Source organism: Macaca fascicularis, chromosome 16 (assembly GCF_037993035.2).
Source record: "Macaca fascicularis isolate 582-1 chromosome 16, T2T-MFA8v1.1".
NCBI lineage: Eukaryota > Metazoa > Chordata > Mammalia > Primates > Cercopithecidae > Macaca > Macaca fascicularis.
This window is the reverse complement of record NC_088390.1, coordinates 38,118,080-38,135,548: the sequence shown is the minus strand read 5'-3', so window position 1 is coordinate 38,135,548 and position 17,469 is coordinate 38,118,080. Positions and strand designations below refer to the sequence as shown.

Genomic DNA, 17,469 nt, shown 5'->3' with positions numbered 1-17,469 from the left:
AAAGTGCTGGGATTACAGGTGTGAGCCACCGTGCCCGTCCAGACTGTATTTCTTTTTAGATGATGGCAGAATAAACTTTTGAATCCTTTGAGGGACATTTTATTTGAAGGCAGTCAAATCTGAGGAATTTTAGAAGCTTAAAGGGGAAAATATCAATATAAATTTTAGAAGAGTGCTGGTACAGAGTAGACTCATGTTTTGTAAAAGAAATATATCTCTTGTGAATAATGGTCTAGTTGATAGTGGAGGGGCCTCAGTACCTATTCTCAGGGTATTAGGCTTAATCAGACATCTTACACCACACAAGACTCAAATAGACGACATTTGCTACCAGTTTACTCAGAAATATAGCAGGATAGCCTTAGGTATGTTTCTTCTGCAGAATGCTCTTAGCAGAATACAGGTAGCCTCTGGTTCCTAAGGTGACTGTTCAGGTATGAGGAGATGAGATCATATCAGTGGGTAGGGGATCCACTCTGGCTTAGAAGCCCCATGGATGGGCATGGCTTCTACAGATCCTAGAAAGATCATGCTCAATTTTAGGAGTCACATGTTCAAGAAAGCTCAAAGGAATTTCTTGCCACCATTGCTGACCCTCCTATTCCAAGTGTGGTTACCAGCCAGATGTCATTTTTAACAAAAGCAATCTTGCTTGTTAAGATAGCTGACCTTTGTTAAGTTTCTAGGGAAATAGCTAGAATGTTAACTCAGAGTTAATTTCCCATGTAGAAGGATAAAGGATTTTAAAGAAAATTACAAATTAGAATTTATTTTGTTTTTTATTTTTTTGAGACAGTCTTGCCTCTGTTGCCTAGGCTTCAGTGCAGTGGTACTATCTCGGCTCTCTGAAACCTCTGTCTCCTGGGTTCAAGTGATTCTTATGCCTCAGCCTCCTAAGTAGTTGGGATTACAGATGTGCACCACCACGCCCAGCTAATTTTTGTATTTTAGTACAGATGGGGTTTTGCCGTGTTGGCTAGACTGGTCTCGAACTCCTGACCTCAAATGATCTGCTCACCTCAGCCTCCCAAAGTGCTGGGATTACAGGAGTAAGCCACTGTTCCTGGCCCTAGAATTTCTCTAAATATTGAAAAAAGAGCAAAAAATAATTCATTCATTGTAAGATAAGCAGTTTTTTCTGTCGCCCAGGCTGGGGTGCAGTGGTGTGACCTCAGCTCACTGCAGCCTCCACCTCCCAGGTTAAAGTGACTCTTCTGCCTCAGCCTCCCTAATAGCTGGGACTACAGGAGGGTGCCACCACATCCGGCTAATTTTTTGTATTTTTTAGTAGAAACGAGGATTCATCATGTTGGCCAGGCTGATCTCAAACTCCTGACTTCAAGTGATCTGCCTGCCTCAGCCTCCCAAAGTGCTGGGATTACAGGTGTGAGCCACCGCGCCTCGCCTTTTTCTGGCATTTTACTACCTTTAAAATTTGTATGTGGGCCAGGCACGGTGGCTCATGTCTATAATTCCAGCACTTTGGGAAGCCGAGGCAGGCAGATCATTTGAGATCAGGAGTTTGAGACCAGCCTGGGCAACATGGTGAAAACCTGTCTCTACAAAAACTACAAAATTTAGCTGGGCGTGATGGTGTGTGCCCATAGTCCCAGCTACTTGAGGGGTAAGGTGGGATCCTGGGAGGTAGAGACTGCAGTGAGCTGTGTTTGTGCCACTGCAGCCTGAGCATCAGAGCGAGACCCTGTCTCAAAAAAAAAAAAAAATGTGTATGACTTAAAATAATGTCCTTCGATCTGATGAAATATAGTAACAGACACTTAGGTACTCATCCTCTAAATTAACATTTGTTATCATTTACTTATTTGCTTCAGAGTACTGTTTCTAATTTTAGATAATGTAACCAAGCTTTGCAGTTAGAAACAGTCTGTCGGAACTGCATCCCCTTTTGTTAAGGGTTTTTTAAAAAAATTGTTTGAGTAGGCTGGGCGCAGTGGCTCATGCCTGTAATCCCAGCACTTTGGGAGGCCAAGGGGCGGTGGATCACGAGGTCAGGAGATCGAGACCATCCTGGCTAACACGGTGAAACCCTGTCTCTACTAAAAATACAAAAAAGAATTGGCCGGGTATGGTGGTGGGCACCTGTAGTCCCAGCTACTCAGGAGGCTGAGGCAGGAGAATGGCATGAACCTGGGAAGCGGAGCTTGCAGTGAGTCAAGATCGCACCACTGCACTCCACCTGGGCGACAGAGTGAGACTCCATCTTAAAAAAAAAAAATGTGGCCGGGCGCGGTGGCTCAAGCCTGTAATCCCAGCACTTTGGGAGGCCGAGACGGGCGGATCACGAGGTCAGGAGATCGAGACCATCCTGGGTAACGCGGTGAAACCCCGTCTCTACTAAAAAGAAATACAAAAAACTAGCCGGGCGAGGTGGCGGGCGCCTGTAGTCCCAGCTACTCGGGAGGCTGAGGCAGGAGAATGGCGTGAACCCGGGAGGCGGAGCTTGCAGTGAGCTGAGATCCGGCCACTGCACTCCAGCCTGGGCAACAGAGTGAGACTCCGTCTCAAAAAAAAAAAAAAAAAAAAAAGTGTGAGTATTAAAATTGGATCATCTGGTTCTTTTCTTGTCTGACTTGATTAATTTATTGAAATGAAATCTGATGTTTTTTCACTTACAGCTTTGTGGATTATGGCAGCCAAATGGGAAATGGAAGATCGATTGTCTTCAGAAAGCGCAAGGCAACTCTTTCTTCGGGCACTGCGCTTTCATCCAGAGTGCGCAAAACTTTATAAAGAAGTAAGTGTGTGTGCACATGGGATGAGATGGTGATGTCTCAGTTTGGTCCTCTGGAGACATATATTGTTTTTTTTTTCCTGGATTCAAGCAATTCTTATACCTCAGCCTCCTGAGTAGCTGAGATTACAGGTGCCCGCTACCACACCCGGCTATTTTTTGTATTTTTAGTAGTGATGGGGTTTTGCCTTGTTGGCCAGGCTGGAGACACACACACACACACACACACACACACACTTTTTTTTGAGACAGAGTCTCGCTCTGTCGCCCAAGCTGGAGTGCAGTGGCGCAGTCTTGGCTCACTGCAAGCTCTGCCTCCCAGGTTCACGCCATTCTCCTGCCTCAGCCTCCCGAGTAGCTGGGACTATAGGTGCCTGCCACCACGCCCAGCTAATTTTTTGTATTTTTTAGTAGAGATGGTGTTTCACCGAGTTGACCAGGATGGTCTCGATCTCCTCACCTCGTGATCTGCCCGCCTTGGCCTCCCAAAGTGCTGGGATTACAGGCGTGAGCCACTGTTCCCAGCCCGTGTATTCTTTATTAAATAAAAAAGGCTTCAATTTATGGAGGCTAGGAATAAGTGTGGAGGTGTGGGTAAGGAAAAGCCTCTTTTTTTTCTGGAGACGGAGTTTCGCTCTGGTGCCCAGGCTGGAGTACAGTGGCCCAGTCTTGGCTCATTGCAACCTCTACCTCCTGGGTTCAAGCGATTCTCCTGCCTCAGCCTCCCAAGTAGCTGGGATCACAGAGGCCCCTCATCACGTCTGGCTAATTTTTGTATTTTTAGTAGAGATGGGGTTTTGCCCTGTTGGGCAGGCTAGTCTCGAACTACCAACCTCAGGTGATCCACCCGCCTCAGCCTCCCAAAGTGGTGGGATTACAGGTGTGAGCCACCGTGCCCGGCCAGGGAAAAACATCTTTTTATTTTTTGGCCAGTGGTAGGTGTTGACACTGCAGCTTCTAAGTTAGTTGAGAGGTTAGAACCCCCACCTCCTTCCTGTGGTTGGAAGGAATAGGGAACTAGACTCTAACATTTTTTTAGTTGGGAGCCAGATTTAGCCTCTTTATACTTTTGTTTTTATTTTTTTTCTTTTTCCCCTTGTTCCCTTGGTTCTCCAAAGAAGCCCTCTTCTGGCTTCTTTGCCTTGTCTTCCTCTTTTCTCCACGTTCTTTCTGTCTCCTTTTCTTGAGATAGATACCTGGCACTACTTCCTTTCCCTCTTTGGGGACTTACTCCCTTATGGATGGTGCCGTAGAACATTTGAGGGCCAAGCTTTAGATGAAAATCCCAAATAATAGAAAGTATGTATTGGAAGCTGCACTGTTTGAGTCATTTGTCAGGATAAAAGAGAAACTGCTAGGCCAGGCGCGGTGGCTCAAGCCTGTAATCCCAGCACTTTGGGAGGCCGAGACGGGCGGATCACGAGGTCAGGAGATCGAGACCATCCTGGCTAACACGGTGAAACCCCGTCTCTACTAAAAAAATACAAAAATCTAGCCGGGCGAGGTGGCGGGCGCCTGTAGTCCCAGCTGCTCGGGAGGCTGAGGCAGGAGAATGGCGTAAACCCGGGAGGCGGAGCTTGCAGTGAGCTGAGATCCGGCCACTGCAGTCCAGCCTGGGCAACAGAGCAAGACTCCGTCTCAAAAAAAAAAAAGAAACTGCTATTTAATTATTATTTTTTTTGAGACGGAGTCTCACTCTATCACTCAGGCAGGAGTTCAATGGTGTGTTCCTGGCTCACTGCAGCCTCCGCCTCCGGGGTTCAAACTATTCTCCTGCCTCAGCCCCTGAAGTAGCTGGGATTATAGGTGTGTGCCACCATGCCCTACTAATTTTTGTATTTTTAGTAGAGATGGGGTTTCACAATGTTGGGCAGGCTGGTCTCAAACTCCTGACCTCAAGTGATCCGCCGACCTCGGCCTCCCAAAGTGTTGGGATTACAGGCATGCCCAGCCTGCTATTTAATTCTTAAATGAAAATTAAGGCTGGATGTGGTGGCTCATGCCTTTAATCCCAGCACTTAGGGAGGCTGAGGCAGGAGGATCACTTGAGGTCAGTTGTTTGAGGCCAGGCAGCAACGTAGCAAGACCCTGTCTCTCCAAAAAATAAAAATAAAAAAATTACCTGAGTGTGATGGGATGTGCCTCTAATCCTAGCTACTCAGGAGGCTGAGGCAAGGGGATCACTTGAGCACAGGAATTCGTGGCTGAAATGAGCTGTGATCACCAGTGCACTCCAGCCTGGGTGACAGAGCAAGACCCTGTCTCAAAAAAATTTAAAAAAGCATCTCCAAAGATTTTCAGTTTATTTCCCTTCTGTAGTACTTTAGGATGGAGCTGATGCATGCGGAAAAACTGAGGAAAGAGAAGGAAGAATTTGAAAAAGCCAGTATGGATGTGGTAAGGTTCTAATTATTTTATTTTCACTTGCTAACAATGTATAGCATTTTGAGCCTACTTAGGAGTAAGAGAAAATATTTGGAATATATTTTTCTTTTTTTTTTTGAGACGGAGTCTTGTTCTGCCACACAGGCTGGAGTGCAGTGGCACTGTCTCGGCTCACTGCAAGCTCTGCCTCCCGGTTCAAGCTTTAATGTTTAATGTTGTTCCGTTTTGAAACTTCCAGATGAGTTAGTGTTAATTATAAGTGGACTTAGGAAAGTGAAGCTTTATGCTATAAAAATAGATATTTGGACTAATTAATGTGGTCCTCAAAATTGTTACTTACAGAATAGCCAAATGCTATTCTTTAACACTGTATGATCTCATAAAGTGATATATTAATGGATTCAAGGAGCTTGAGAAAGGTTGTGAAATGTGTGGTTTCCTGGCCTTCTTTCTTTCCCTTTTTATATAATTTCTTTTTTTTTAATTTATTTTATTTATTTATTTTTTTTGAGACGGAGTCTGCTCTGTCGCCCAGGCTGGAGTGCAGTGGCCGGATCTCAGCTCACTGCAAGCTTCACCTCCCGGGTTTACACCATTCTCCTGCCTCAGCCTCCCGAGTAGCTGGGATTACAGGCGCCCGCCACCTCGCCCGGCTAGTTTTTTGTATTTTTTTTTTTTTTTTTTTTGAGACGGAGTCTTGCTCTGTAGCCCAGGCTGGAGTGCAGTGGCCGGATCTCAGCTCACTGCAAGCTCCGCCTCCCGGGTTCACGCCATTCTCCTGCCTCAGCCTCCCGAGTAGCTGGGACTACAGGCGCTGCCACCTCGCCCGGCTATTTTTTTTGTATTTCTTAGTAGAGACGGGGTTTCACCGCGTTAGCCAGGATGGTCTCGATCTCCTGACCTCGTGATCCGCCCATCTCGGCCTCCCAAAGTGCTGGGATTACAGGCTTGAGCCACCGCGCCTGGCCTTGTATTTTTTTTAGTAGAGACGGGGTTTCACCGTGTTAGCCAGGATGGTCTCAATCTCCTGACCTCGTGATCCGCCCGTCTCGGCCTCCCAAAGTGCTGGGATTACAGGCTTGAGCCACCGCGCCCGGCCTTATATAATTTCTTATGTGACAGAATAATTAAAAGATTTAGAATGTTAGACCTGAGAAGAAACTTTGCTATTGTCTATTATTGTGGTTTCCAGCTTAGAACTTTTTTGTCAGATGGAGTCTTGCTCTTGTTGCCCAGGGTGGAGTGCAATGGCACGATCTTGGCTCACTGCAACCTCCGCCTCCCGGGTTTAAGTGATTGTCTTGCCTTAGCCTCCTGAGTAGCTGGGATTACAGGCGCCCTGCCACCATGCCTGGCTAATTTTTGTATTTTTAGTAGAGATGGGGTTTCACTATGTTGGCCAGGCTGGTCTTGAACTCCTGACCTGAAGTGATCCACCCGCCTTAGCTTCCTAAAGTGCTGGGATTGTAGGCGCTAGCCACTGCGCCAGGCCGGGACTTTTTTATTCAAATAAAATGTTACACAGAAGCGCAAATAAGACATGTAAAATCTGACTTGTTTTGGTCCAAGTGGAGAGTGAGGCCTTAAGCTGTGTGATCTTGCCACCACTCTTGGAGCCTGAAAGAACACAGTTGGAAGATCAGTGATCTTGTTCAAGCTGCATACTTTACAAGTGAGGGAACTGGCCTGGAGAGAGAGACATGATTTGCCAGTGGTCATATGGCACAGATAGTCTAGGATTGTTAATTTTCGTCCTAGTGCTTTTCCTCCTTGTACTACCTATTAAGTTACATTTGATATAACACTCTTTAGGAGCATCCTGATTATTCTGAAGAAATCCTTAAGGGCGAGTTGGCACGGATCATCTACAAAAATTCTGTAAGCATAATTAAAGGTAGGTATCTTTTGAACATTATTTTTGGTAGGAAAGTGAAACATTCTTTTCCTAATGATGATCTTTACCTAGTTTTGAAATTTTCCAGTAGAATGTATATAAAACTCTGTAGGAATAGTGTCCTGTTTCTTTCAGAAAATACTTATTTTTCCTAGGCTATAATTGAACATTTCAGTAACTTATTTACTTCTTTTTTGAGATGGAGTCTCGATCTGTTGCCCAGGCTGGAGTGCAGTGGGGCAATCTCGGCTCACCACAGCCTCTGCCTCCTGTGTTCAAGTGATTCTCCTGCCTCAGCCTCCCAAGTAGCTGGGACTATAGGCGCGCACCACCCTGCCTGGCTAATTTTTATATTTTTAGGAGAGACATGGTTTCACTATGTTGGCCAGGCTGGTCTTGTACTCCTGACCTCGTGATCTGCCCCCCTCGGCCTCTCAAAGTGCTGGGATTACAGGCGTGAGCCACCATGCCCGGCATAAGTCTCTTTTTTAAATTTATATTCTACTCCCATTTTTATTCCTTAAATTTCAATAGGTTTGGGCCAGGTGCGGTGGCTCATGCCTGTAATCCCAGCACTTTGGGAGGTCGAGGCAGGTGGATCACCTGAGGTCAGGAGTTCAAGAGCAGCCTGACCAACAAGGTGAAACCCCGTTTCTACTAAAAATACAAAAATTAACTGGGTGTGGTGGTGGGCGCCTATAATCCCAGCTACTTAGGAGGCTGAGGCAGGAGAATCGCTTGAACCTGGGAGGTGGAGGTTGCAGTGACTGAGCTGAGAGAGCGCCTAGGCAACAGAGCGAGACTTCATCTCACAAAAATAAAAATGTCAGTAGGTTTTTGGGGAACAGGTTTAGTGGTGATTTTTGAGATTTTGGTGCACCCATTAGCGAGCAGTGTACACTGTACCCAGTGTGTAGTCATTTATCCTTCCATTTATTTTTTTTTGAGACAGGGTCTCACTCTGTCACCCACGCAGGAGTGCAATGGTACAATCATGGCTCACTGTAGTCTCGACTTCATGGGCTCAGGCGATTCTCCCACTTCAGCCTCCTGAGTAGCTGGGCATGGACCTCTATGCCTGGCTAATTTTTGTGCTTTTAGTAGAGATGAGGTTTCACCGTGTTGTCCAGGCTAGTCTTGAACTCCTGAGCTCAAGTGATCTTCCTGCCTTGGCCTCCCAAAGTGATGACATTACTGGCGTGAGCCATTGCACAGTTCTCATGGAGTAATTAAATAATGTGGGGAGTTGAAAATTAGTTCTATTTTTATGAATACTTCAAAGATATTAACAATAGCTTTGCTTGAGTAGGGGGACCCTGAGGTGAGGGGACTATGGGATGACTTTTTTTCTATTTTGTTCTGTTTATCATTTAAAAAACAAAAAGATTAACTCTAGTACATGAGAAGAATGCTACTTTTAAAGTAAAGTGACTCTTATTGGCAATAAACGTCTCCTTCCTTGCTTTTTAAATTTAGGTGCAGAATTTCACGTGTCACTGCTTTCAATTGCACAGCTATTTGACTTTGCCAAAGATCTACAAAAAGAGATTTATGATGAGTAAGTAACATTAGTAGAAAGGTGAAGATATCTATTTCTGATCTTGAGATTAAGGGTTTGAGGTTGGATATTTAGTAGAAGAGAAAGAAGATACCACACTAAATCCCTGGAATAAAAGCTAATATTAGCCGGGTGCAGTGGCTCACAACTGTAATCCCAGCACTTTGGGAGGTTGAGGTGGGTGGATCACTAGAGATCAGGAGTTCGAGACCAGCCTGAACAACATGGTGAAACCCTGTCACTACTAAAAATAAAAAATTAGCTGGGTGTGGTGATGCATGCCTGTAATCCCAGCTACTTGGGAGGCTGAGTCAGGTGAGACTCTCTTGAACCTGGGAGGCGGAGGTGGCAGTGAGCCGATTCCACAATTGCACTCCAGCCTGGGCGACAAGAGCGAAACTCCATCTCCAAAAAAAAAAAAAACAACAAAAAACAACCTAATATCATATTATGTTAAAAAATTTTTTTCCTGGCCCAGTGCGGTAGCTCACACTTTGGGATCCCAGCATTTTGGGAGACCAAGGCAGGTGGATCATTTCAGCTCAGGAGTTTGAGAGCAGCCTGGGCAACATAGTGAAACCCTGTCTCTACAAAAATAAGCTAGGTATGGTGGTGCATTCTTGTAGTCTTAGCTACTCTGGAGGCTGAGGTGGGAAGATCACCTGAGTCCGGGAGGTTGAAGCTGGAGTGAGCTGTGATCCTGCCACTGCACTCCTGTCTGGGTCACAGAGTGAGACTGTGTCTCAGAAGAAAAAAAGTATCTTCCTGATTAAGTTCTTTGATTCACTTATTGGGGGAAATAGTTTATTCAATAAAAAAAAAATCTAAAGCTTATATAAAATTGTAAATTCTATTTTCCTGGCATTTATCCATAAAATGGGAGTTATATGTTTATAGTTGAGTGCTGGTAATTCTTTTTATTTCTTTATTATATTTTTATTTATTTACATTTTTAATTATAGAGATGAGGTCTCACTATGTTGCCCAGGTTGGTCTTGAACTCCTGAGCTCAAGTGATCCTCCTGCGTTAGCCTCCCAAAGTGCAAGGATTACAGATGTGAGCCATTACACATGGCTGGTAATTTTATTCTTTAATATCTGATTGTATGGTTTAACAGTTATTTGTAAGCTTTGGCAACATGGTGAGATCTTGTTTTTACCAAAAATAACAATAAAATTAGCTGGGTATGGTGTTGTGTGCCTGTAGTCCCAGCTACTTGCAGGACTGAGGTGGGAGGATCCCTTGAGCCTGTGAGGTTGAGGCTGCCGTGACCTGTTATTGCGTCACCGCACCCCAACCTGGGTGACAGAGTGAGACCATTAAATTTTTAATAAAAAAAAAATTATTTGTAGCCTACCTTGTGGGTACTTGCGTTCTTTGGTAGCACCTCTTCCTTTGACAGGAGGAGAAATAGAACTTGAATCAGTTTGTTGTTTGGGTATCTTCAGGGTTTTGAGAGAGGAATAGGTTGTGCTTTTTCTGTATTATTTAGAAAATGAAGAACCTTGGGCCGGGCACGGTGGCTCACACCTGTAATCTCAGCACTTTTGGAGGCCAAGGTGGGCGGATCACCTGAGATCAAGAGATTGAGACCATCCTGGCCAACATGGTGAAACCCCGTCTCTACTGAAAATACAAAAATTAGCTTGGTGTGGTGGCATGCACCTGTAATCCTAGCTACTTGGGAGGCTGAGGCAGGAGAATCACTTGAACCTGGGAGGTGGAGGTTGCAGTGAGCTGAGATCACGCCACTGCACTCCATCCTGGTGATGGAGCAAGACTGTCTCCAAAAAAAAAACTGGGTGCAGTGGCTCTTGCCTGTAATCCCAGCATTTGGGAATGCCGAGGTGGGCGGATCACCTGAGGTCAGGAGTTTGAAACCGGTCTGGCCGACATGGTGAAACCCCACCTCTACTAAAAATACAAAAATTAGCTGGGTGTGGTGTCACATGCCTGTAATCCCAGGTGCTCGGGAGACTGAGGCAGGAGAATCGCTTGAACCCAGGAGGCGGAGGTTATAGTGAACTGAGATTGTGCCACTACACTCCAGCTTGGGCAACAAGAGAGAAACTCTGTCTGAAAACACACACACACTGAAAATGAAGAGCTCAGATATAATGAAGTTCTTTAGGTTGGGCACAGGGGCTGTAATCCCAACATTTTGGGATGGACGATTGCTTGAGCCCCCAGGAGTTGGAGACTATCCTGGGCAACATGGCAAAACTCTGTACAATAAAACTACCAAAATTAGCTGGGTATGGTGGCATGCACTTACAGTACCAGCTACATGGGAGGCTGAGGTGGGAGGATCACCTGAGCCTGGGAGGTGGAGGCTGCAGTGAGCCATGATGGCACCACTGCACTCCAGCCTGGGTGACAGACCCTATCTCAAAAACAAAAAAAATTTCTTCAGGTCTCTTGGAGTCTTGTGTTGTCACAGATAACTGCTGATTTGAGTTTGAGAGCTAACTTGAAAGTTAGCATTTGTGAATGATACCTGAAATATTCTGAAACTCAATAAATGTGGGACAACTCTGGCCAGGTGCGGTGGCTCACACCTGTAATCCCACCCAGCACTTTGGGAGGCTGAGGCAGGAGGATCACTTGAGGTCAAGAGTTCGAGACCAGTCTGGCCAACATGGTGAAAACTTGTCTCTCAAAAAAAAATACAAAAATTAGCCAGGTGTGGTGGTGTGCATCTGTAATTCTAGCTCCTTGGGAGGCTGAGGCAGGAGAATTGCTTGAATCCGGGAGGTGGGGGTTACAGTGAGCTGAGATCACGCCACTGCAGTCCAGCCTTGGTGACAGTGAGATTCTGGCTCAATAAACAACAACAGAAAAAAAGGTGGGACAATTCTGATCCATTGACAGTTTCTACAATGAGTGAAGATATTCTGGAGAGCCTGTTGGGAAATAGATTTTTTCGTTTGTTTTTTTTTTTTTGAGACGGAGTCTCGCTCTACCGCCCAGGCTGGAGTGCAGTGGCCGGATCTCAGCTCACTGCAAGCTCCGCCTCCCGGGTTCACGCCATTCTCCTGCCTCAGCCTCCCGGGTAGCTGGGACTACAGGCGCCCGCCACCTCGCCCGGCTAGTTTTTTGTATTTTTTTTTTTTTTTTTTTGAGACTGAGTCTGGCTCTGTCGCCCAGGCTGGAGTGCAGTGGCCGGATCTCAGCTCACTGCAAGCTCCGCCTCCCGGGTTTACGCCATTCTCCTGCCTCAGCCTCTGGAGTAGCTGGGACCACAGGCACCCGCCACCTCGCCCGGCTAGTTTTTTGTATTTTTTAGTAGAGACGGGGTTTCACCGTGTTAGCCAGGATGGTCTCGATCTCCTGACCTGGTGATCCGCCCGTCTCAGCCTCCCAAAGTGCTGGGATTACAGGCTTGAGCCACCGCACCCGGCCTGGTGTGTTTTTTTTTTTTTTTTTTTTAATGAGACAGAGTCTCGCTTTGTCACCCAGGCTGGAGTGATACGATCTTGGCTCACTGCAACTTCCGCTTCATGGGTTCAAGCAATTCTCCTGTCTCAGCCTCTCTAGTAGCTCGGACTACAGTCACACACCACCATGCCCGGCTTATTTTTGTATTTTTAGTAGGGATGGGGTTTCACCATATTGGTCAGGCTGGTCTCGAACTCCTGACCTCAGGTGATCCACCTACCTCGGACTCCCAAAGTTCTGATCTCCAAAAGGCGTGACCCACTGGGCCCGGCCTGGGAAATAGTTTTTATGGTACTGCAGTTGTTACAGGGATGTCCTGTGTAGATTTTTTAAGCATAGGTAACTGTTTCTCTGATACTCTGAGTTAGTTTCTTGTTGTGGGATAGATACAGGTAAGTTGTATTTTTCAGCCTTCAGACTCTACACACAGATGATCCTCTCACTTGGGATTATGTAGCAAGGCGAGAATTAGAGATCGAGTCACAGACAGGAGAAGAGCAGCCCACAACGAAACAAGCCAAAGCAGTGGAGGTTGGCCGGAAGGAGGAGAGATGCTGTGCTGTATATGAAGAGGCAGTGAAGACTCTGCCAACAGGTGAGCTTCACCAAACCATGGTGTGATAGAGAAGGAATAGTACCCCTGAGTGTGAAACTTAAGCTCCCGTTCCCATTGCCAAAATCAATATTGGGGATCTCTCTGTAGTATAGTTAACGATGTGCCTGACTTTCTGGTTTTTTTTTTTTTTTTTGGGAGACGGAGTCTCGTTCTGTCACCCAGGCTGGAGTTCAGTGGCTTGATCTAGGCTCACTGCAACCTCTGCCTCCCGGGTTCAAGCAATTCTTCTGCCTCAGCCTCCCGAGTAGCTGGGACTACAGGTGCCTGCCACCATGCCCAGCTAATTTTTTTGTATTTTAGTAGAGATGGGGTTTCACCGTGTTGCTCAGGCTGGTCGTGAACACCTGAGCTCAGGTGATCCACTCGCCTTGGCTTCCCAAAGTGCTAGGATTACAGGATTACAGGTATGAGCCACCGCGTCTGGCTTTGTTTTTTTTTTTTTTTTTTTTTTTTTTTTTTTTTTTTTTTGAGACAAAGTCTCACTCTTGCCCAAGCTGGAGTGCAATGTCACAATCTGGGCTCACTGCAGCCTCTGCCTCCTGGGTTCAAGCGATTCTCCTGCATCATCCTCCCGAGTAGCTGGGATTACAGGCATGTGCCACAATGCCCGGCTAATTTTTGTATTTTCAGTAGAGATGGAGTTTCACCATGTTGGCCAGGCTGGTCTTGAACTCCTGACCTCAGGTGATTTGCCCACTTTGGCCTCCTAAAGTGCTGGGATTACATGCGTGAGCCACCGCATTCGGCCGTGCCTGGCTTTCTTTTTTTTTTTTTCTTTTTTTTTTTTTGAGACAGAGTCTGGCTCTGCCGCCCAGGCTGGAGTGCAGTGGCCGGATCTCAGCTCACTGCAAGCTCCGCCTCCCGGGTTCACGCCATTCTCTGGCCTCAGCCTCCCGAGTAGTTGGGACTACAGGCGCCCGCCACCGCGCCCGGCTAGTTTTTTGTATTTTTTAGCAGAGACGGGGTTTCACCGTGTTAGCCAGGATGGTCTCGATCTCCTGACCTCGTGATCCACCCGTCTCGGCCTCCCAAAGTGCTGGGATTACAGGCTTGAGCCACCGCGCCCGGCCGTGCCTGGCTTTCTAACTTGGTCTTTGTCTGATGGTAATGGAGCTTTTATGACCTTCCTCCATAGTAGTGGTATTTATGTTCATTTATTTTGGGGGAAACTTAGGAAATAATTCCTAAGATTCTTAAATTATTACTCCTTAATTACCTTTTCTTTTTTTTTTTTTTTTTTTTTTTTGAGACAGGATCCTGCTGCGTCACCCAGGCTGGGGTGCAGTGGCACGTTTGCAGCTCACTCCAACCTCTGCCTCCTGGGTTGAAGCAGTCCTCCCACCTCCGCCCCGAATAGTTGGGTCTACAGGCACGTGCCACCATGCCAGGCCAATTTTAATGTATTTTTTGTAGAGATGAAGTTTCGTCACATTGCCCAGGCTGGTCTTGAACTGCTGGAATCAAGCGATCTGCATGCCTCGGCCTCCCAAAGTGCTAGGATTACTGACGTCCTTAATTATTTATTTATTTTTTCTTTTTGAGACAGAGTCTCACTCTGTGACATGATCTCGGGTTACTGCAACCTTTTCCTCCCAGGTTTAAGCAATTCTCCTGCCTCAGCCTCCTGAGTAGCTGGGATTACAGGTGTATGCCACCATGCGCCACTGATTTTTGTATTTTTAGTAGAGATGAGGTTTCACCATGTTGGCCAGGCTGGTCTTGAACTCCTGACCTCAAGTGATCTGCCTGCCTCAGCCTCCCAAAGTGATGGGATTACAGGCGTGAACCACTGTGTCCGGCCCTTAATTATCTTTTGATAGTGATTTAATTTTTATTTTGTAATAATGTAGAATAAAGGCAGAGGGGATATATAACCTAGATAAGGCTTTCAATTTTTATGTTTAAGCTGTTACTCAGTTGTTTTCCCCCAATATTTGAGGTGTTTTATTGGTTGTAGTCAAAATAACACTTTTTAAAATCAGGCTAATTTAAACTCTTCTTCAGAAGAGAGTTTTCCCCTCAAAGAAAAGATGTATGATGACTGTTGTTTTCCTTCTCTTTTAATAACTTTGATGTGATGAATGTTGAACTAAGTGATCTGATCAACATAATCTTTGACTTTTCCAGAGGCCATGTGGAAGTGTTACATCACCTTTTGCTTGGAAAGATTTACTAAGAAGTCAAATAGTGGGTTCCTTAGAGGGAAGGTGAGGTTGTTACATGGTTACATGGTTACAGTGGTTGACTAGATGGTGACTGTCTTCTGAAAGAACAGAAGCACAGCTCTTTTGGTGTCTGGCATAGCTTCTGAAAACTTGTATGCTTAGCCACTCTCTCTCCCCTTGTGGGCGACGTGTTATTCTAAAGGTCTGGGTCTGGTTTGCTGCCAGGTTAGGAGGGGCTCTCATGTGACTGGGCTCTGTTCGGTGCAGCTGCCTAGTGCATCTATTCATAAGTGAAAGCACCATGCAGGAGCAAGTCAGCTTTGAATTCTCAGAAATGTGCAAAACTGCTTTTGTTCATGTCAGAGGCCAGAGGCCCCTGCTGGGATCTTTGTAATGAACTGAGGGATTTTTCTGTTTTCAGAGGTTGGAAAGAACCATGACTTCATTCAGGAAGGCACATGAACTGAAGCTTCTGTCAGAATGCCAATACAAGCAGTTGGTAAGGACGTGGAGAAAATATTTTCTGCCAGTTACAAATACCTTATTCCAGTTGTTTTGTGCCACAGTCATATTTTAAATATATATAGTCTTAAGATGAAGGCCATTCGGGAGTTTGGTATGTAAAGTGTGTTTATATGTGTTTGCCAGTATTTGGCATATGCTAAAAATGAAATCCGTACTAGCAAAGGGAGGAATATTATATAATGAAAAACACTTAGAACAAGAATCATGATTTGGGTTTGTTTTACCACCCATTCCTTTTTTTTGAGACAAGTGTCTCACTCTCTTTCCCCACGCTGGAGCACAGTGGCGCGATCTCAGCTCACTACAACCTCTGCCTCTTGGGTTCAGGTGATTCTTCTGCCTCAGCCTCCCAAGTAGCTGGGATCACAGGTGCATGCCACCACACCTGGCTAATTTTTGTATTTTGGTAGAGATGGGGTTTTACCATCTTAGCCAGGCTGGTCTCTAACTCCTGACCTCAAGTGATCTACCTGCCTCGGCCTCCCAAAGTGCTGGGACTACAGGCGTGAGCCATCATGCCTGGCCAAATTTTTGTATTTTTAGTAGAGACGGAGTTTCACTATGTTGGCCAGGCTGGTCTTGAACTCCTGACCTCAAGCGATCTGACTGCCTCAGCCTCCCAAAGTGCTGAGATTACAGGTGTGATCCACTGCTCCTGGCTGTGCCTGGTTTTCTAACTTGGTCTTTCAGGCGTGAGCCACCATGCCCAGCCTAGATGATTCATTTTCCGTCAGAAGAAACGTATCAAACCATTTCATCTCTTAGACTGGAGGCTCTGGTTGGTAGGGAGTGTACCTGATTTGCTCACTGTTGAATCTAGCATATATAGTGTGCAATAAAAATGCTTGCTGAGTGTACTGATTATATACTGCCATTTAATGTTTCACACATTTGTACAATTGGATTGGTTTTAGGTTTTTTTTTTTTCTCTTTTTCAAATAATGTAGATATAAGCATTTTGAACAGGTAAGGTTTCCTTTCATTCGTGTATTTTTTGGCCCACATTTGTTAATGTAAAAGTCCCAAATTGAAGTGTTGAGCACTTTCATGACTCTTGCTACAAACTGTCAAATTGAATTTCAGAAAAATTGCATTAGTTTATGTTATGTCCAACTCTGAATGAATATACCTGTTTCTTTGACACACCACAAATACTGATTTTGTATTTATTAAGTTTTAAAAAATTTTTTGGAGACAGAGTCTTGCTCTGTCACCCAGCCTGGAGTGTAGGCATGATCTCGGCCCACTGCAACTTCCTCCTCCCAGGTTTAAGTGATTCTCCCACTGCATCCTCCTGAGTAGCTGGGATTACAGGCGTGCGCCAACACACTTGGCTAATTTTTGTATTTTTAGTAGAGACAAGGTTTCACCATGCTGGCCAAGCTGATCTCGTGGTCTTGACCTCAGGTGATCCGCCTGTCTCGGCCTCCGAAAGTGCTGGGGTTACAGGCGTGAGCCACTGAGCCTGGCCTATTTGTTAATTTTCATCCTCTGTTGGGCGAGCATGTGTTCTGGCATAGTGAACTGTTTTGTTTTTATTTATTTTTTGAGATGGAGTTTTGCTCTTGTTGCCTAGGCTGGAGTGCAATGGCACGATCTCGGCTCACCTCAACCTCCGCCTCCTGGATTCAAGTGATTCTCCTGACTCAGCTTCCCGAGTAGCTGGAATTATAAGCATGCACCACCATGCCTGGCTAATTTTGTATTTTTAGTAGCGACAGGGTTTTTCCATGTTGGTCAGGCTGGTGTCGAACTCCCGACCTTAGGTGATCTGCCTGCCTCAGCCTCCCAAAGTGCTGGGATTACAGGCGTGAGCCACCGCGCCCGGCTATGAACTGTTTTATTAAAAACTTATGCCGGGCATGGTGGCTCATGCCTGTAATCCCAGCACTTTGGGAGGCCAAGGCAGGCAGATCATCTGAGGTCAGGAGTTCGAGACCAGCCTGGCCAACGTGGTGAAACCCCATCTCTACTAAAATACAAAAAATTAGCCGGGTGTGGCAGCAGGCGCCTGTCATCCCAGCTACTTGGGAGGCCGAGGCAGGATAATTGCTTGAACCCGGGAGGCGGAGGTTGCAGTGAGTGGAGATCATCGCGCCACTGCACTCCAGGCTGGGCTACAGAGCGAGACTCCG

General features: G+C 45.9%; 1 protein-coding gene across 8 annotated transcripts in view; it reads left to right on the top strand.

Annotated features, from left to right (window-relative positions):
• UTP6 (UTP6 small subunit processome component) overlaps positions 1 to 17,469 on the top strand; it is a 41,191-nt gene that overhangs the window by 10,459 nt on the left and 13,263 nt on the right. For 5 of the 8 annotated variants that reach the window (XR_012425493.1, XM_074018954.1, XM_045375179.3 and 2 more), the window contains 7 exons: positions 2,637 to 2,755; positions 5,072 to 5,149; positions 6,950 to 7,031; positions 8,508 to 8,589; positions 12,439 to 12,623; positions 14,772 to 14,851; positions 15,231 to 15,308. Coding sequence is in view for 4 of the 8 variants with exons in the window: in XM_045375179.3 (XP_045231114.2) it covers positions 2,637 to 2,755; positions 5,072 to 5,149; positions 6,950 to 7,031; positions 8,508 to 8,589; positions 12,439 to 12,623; positions 14,772 to 14,851; positions 15,231 to 15,308 (704 nt within the window). In the remaining 4 variants the exon portion in view is untranslated. The remainder of the gene's footprint in view (positions 1 to 2,636; positions 2,756 to 5,071; positions 5,150 to 6,949; positions 7,032 to 8,507; positions 8,590 to 12,438; positions 12,624 to 14,771; positions 14,852 to 15,230; positions 15,309 to 17,469) is intronic. The other 3 variants (XR_012425496.1, XR_012425495.1, XR_012425494.1) reach the window with 1 other exon arrangement.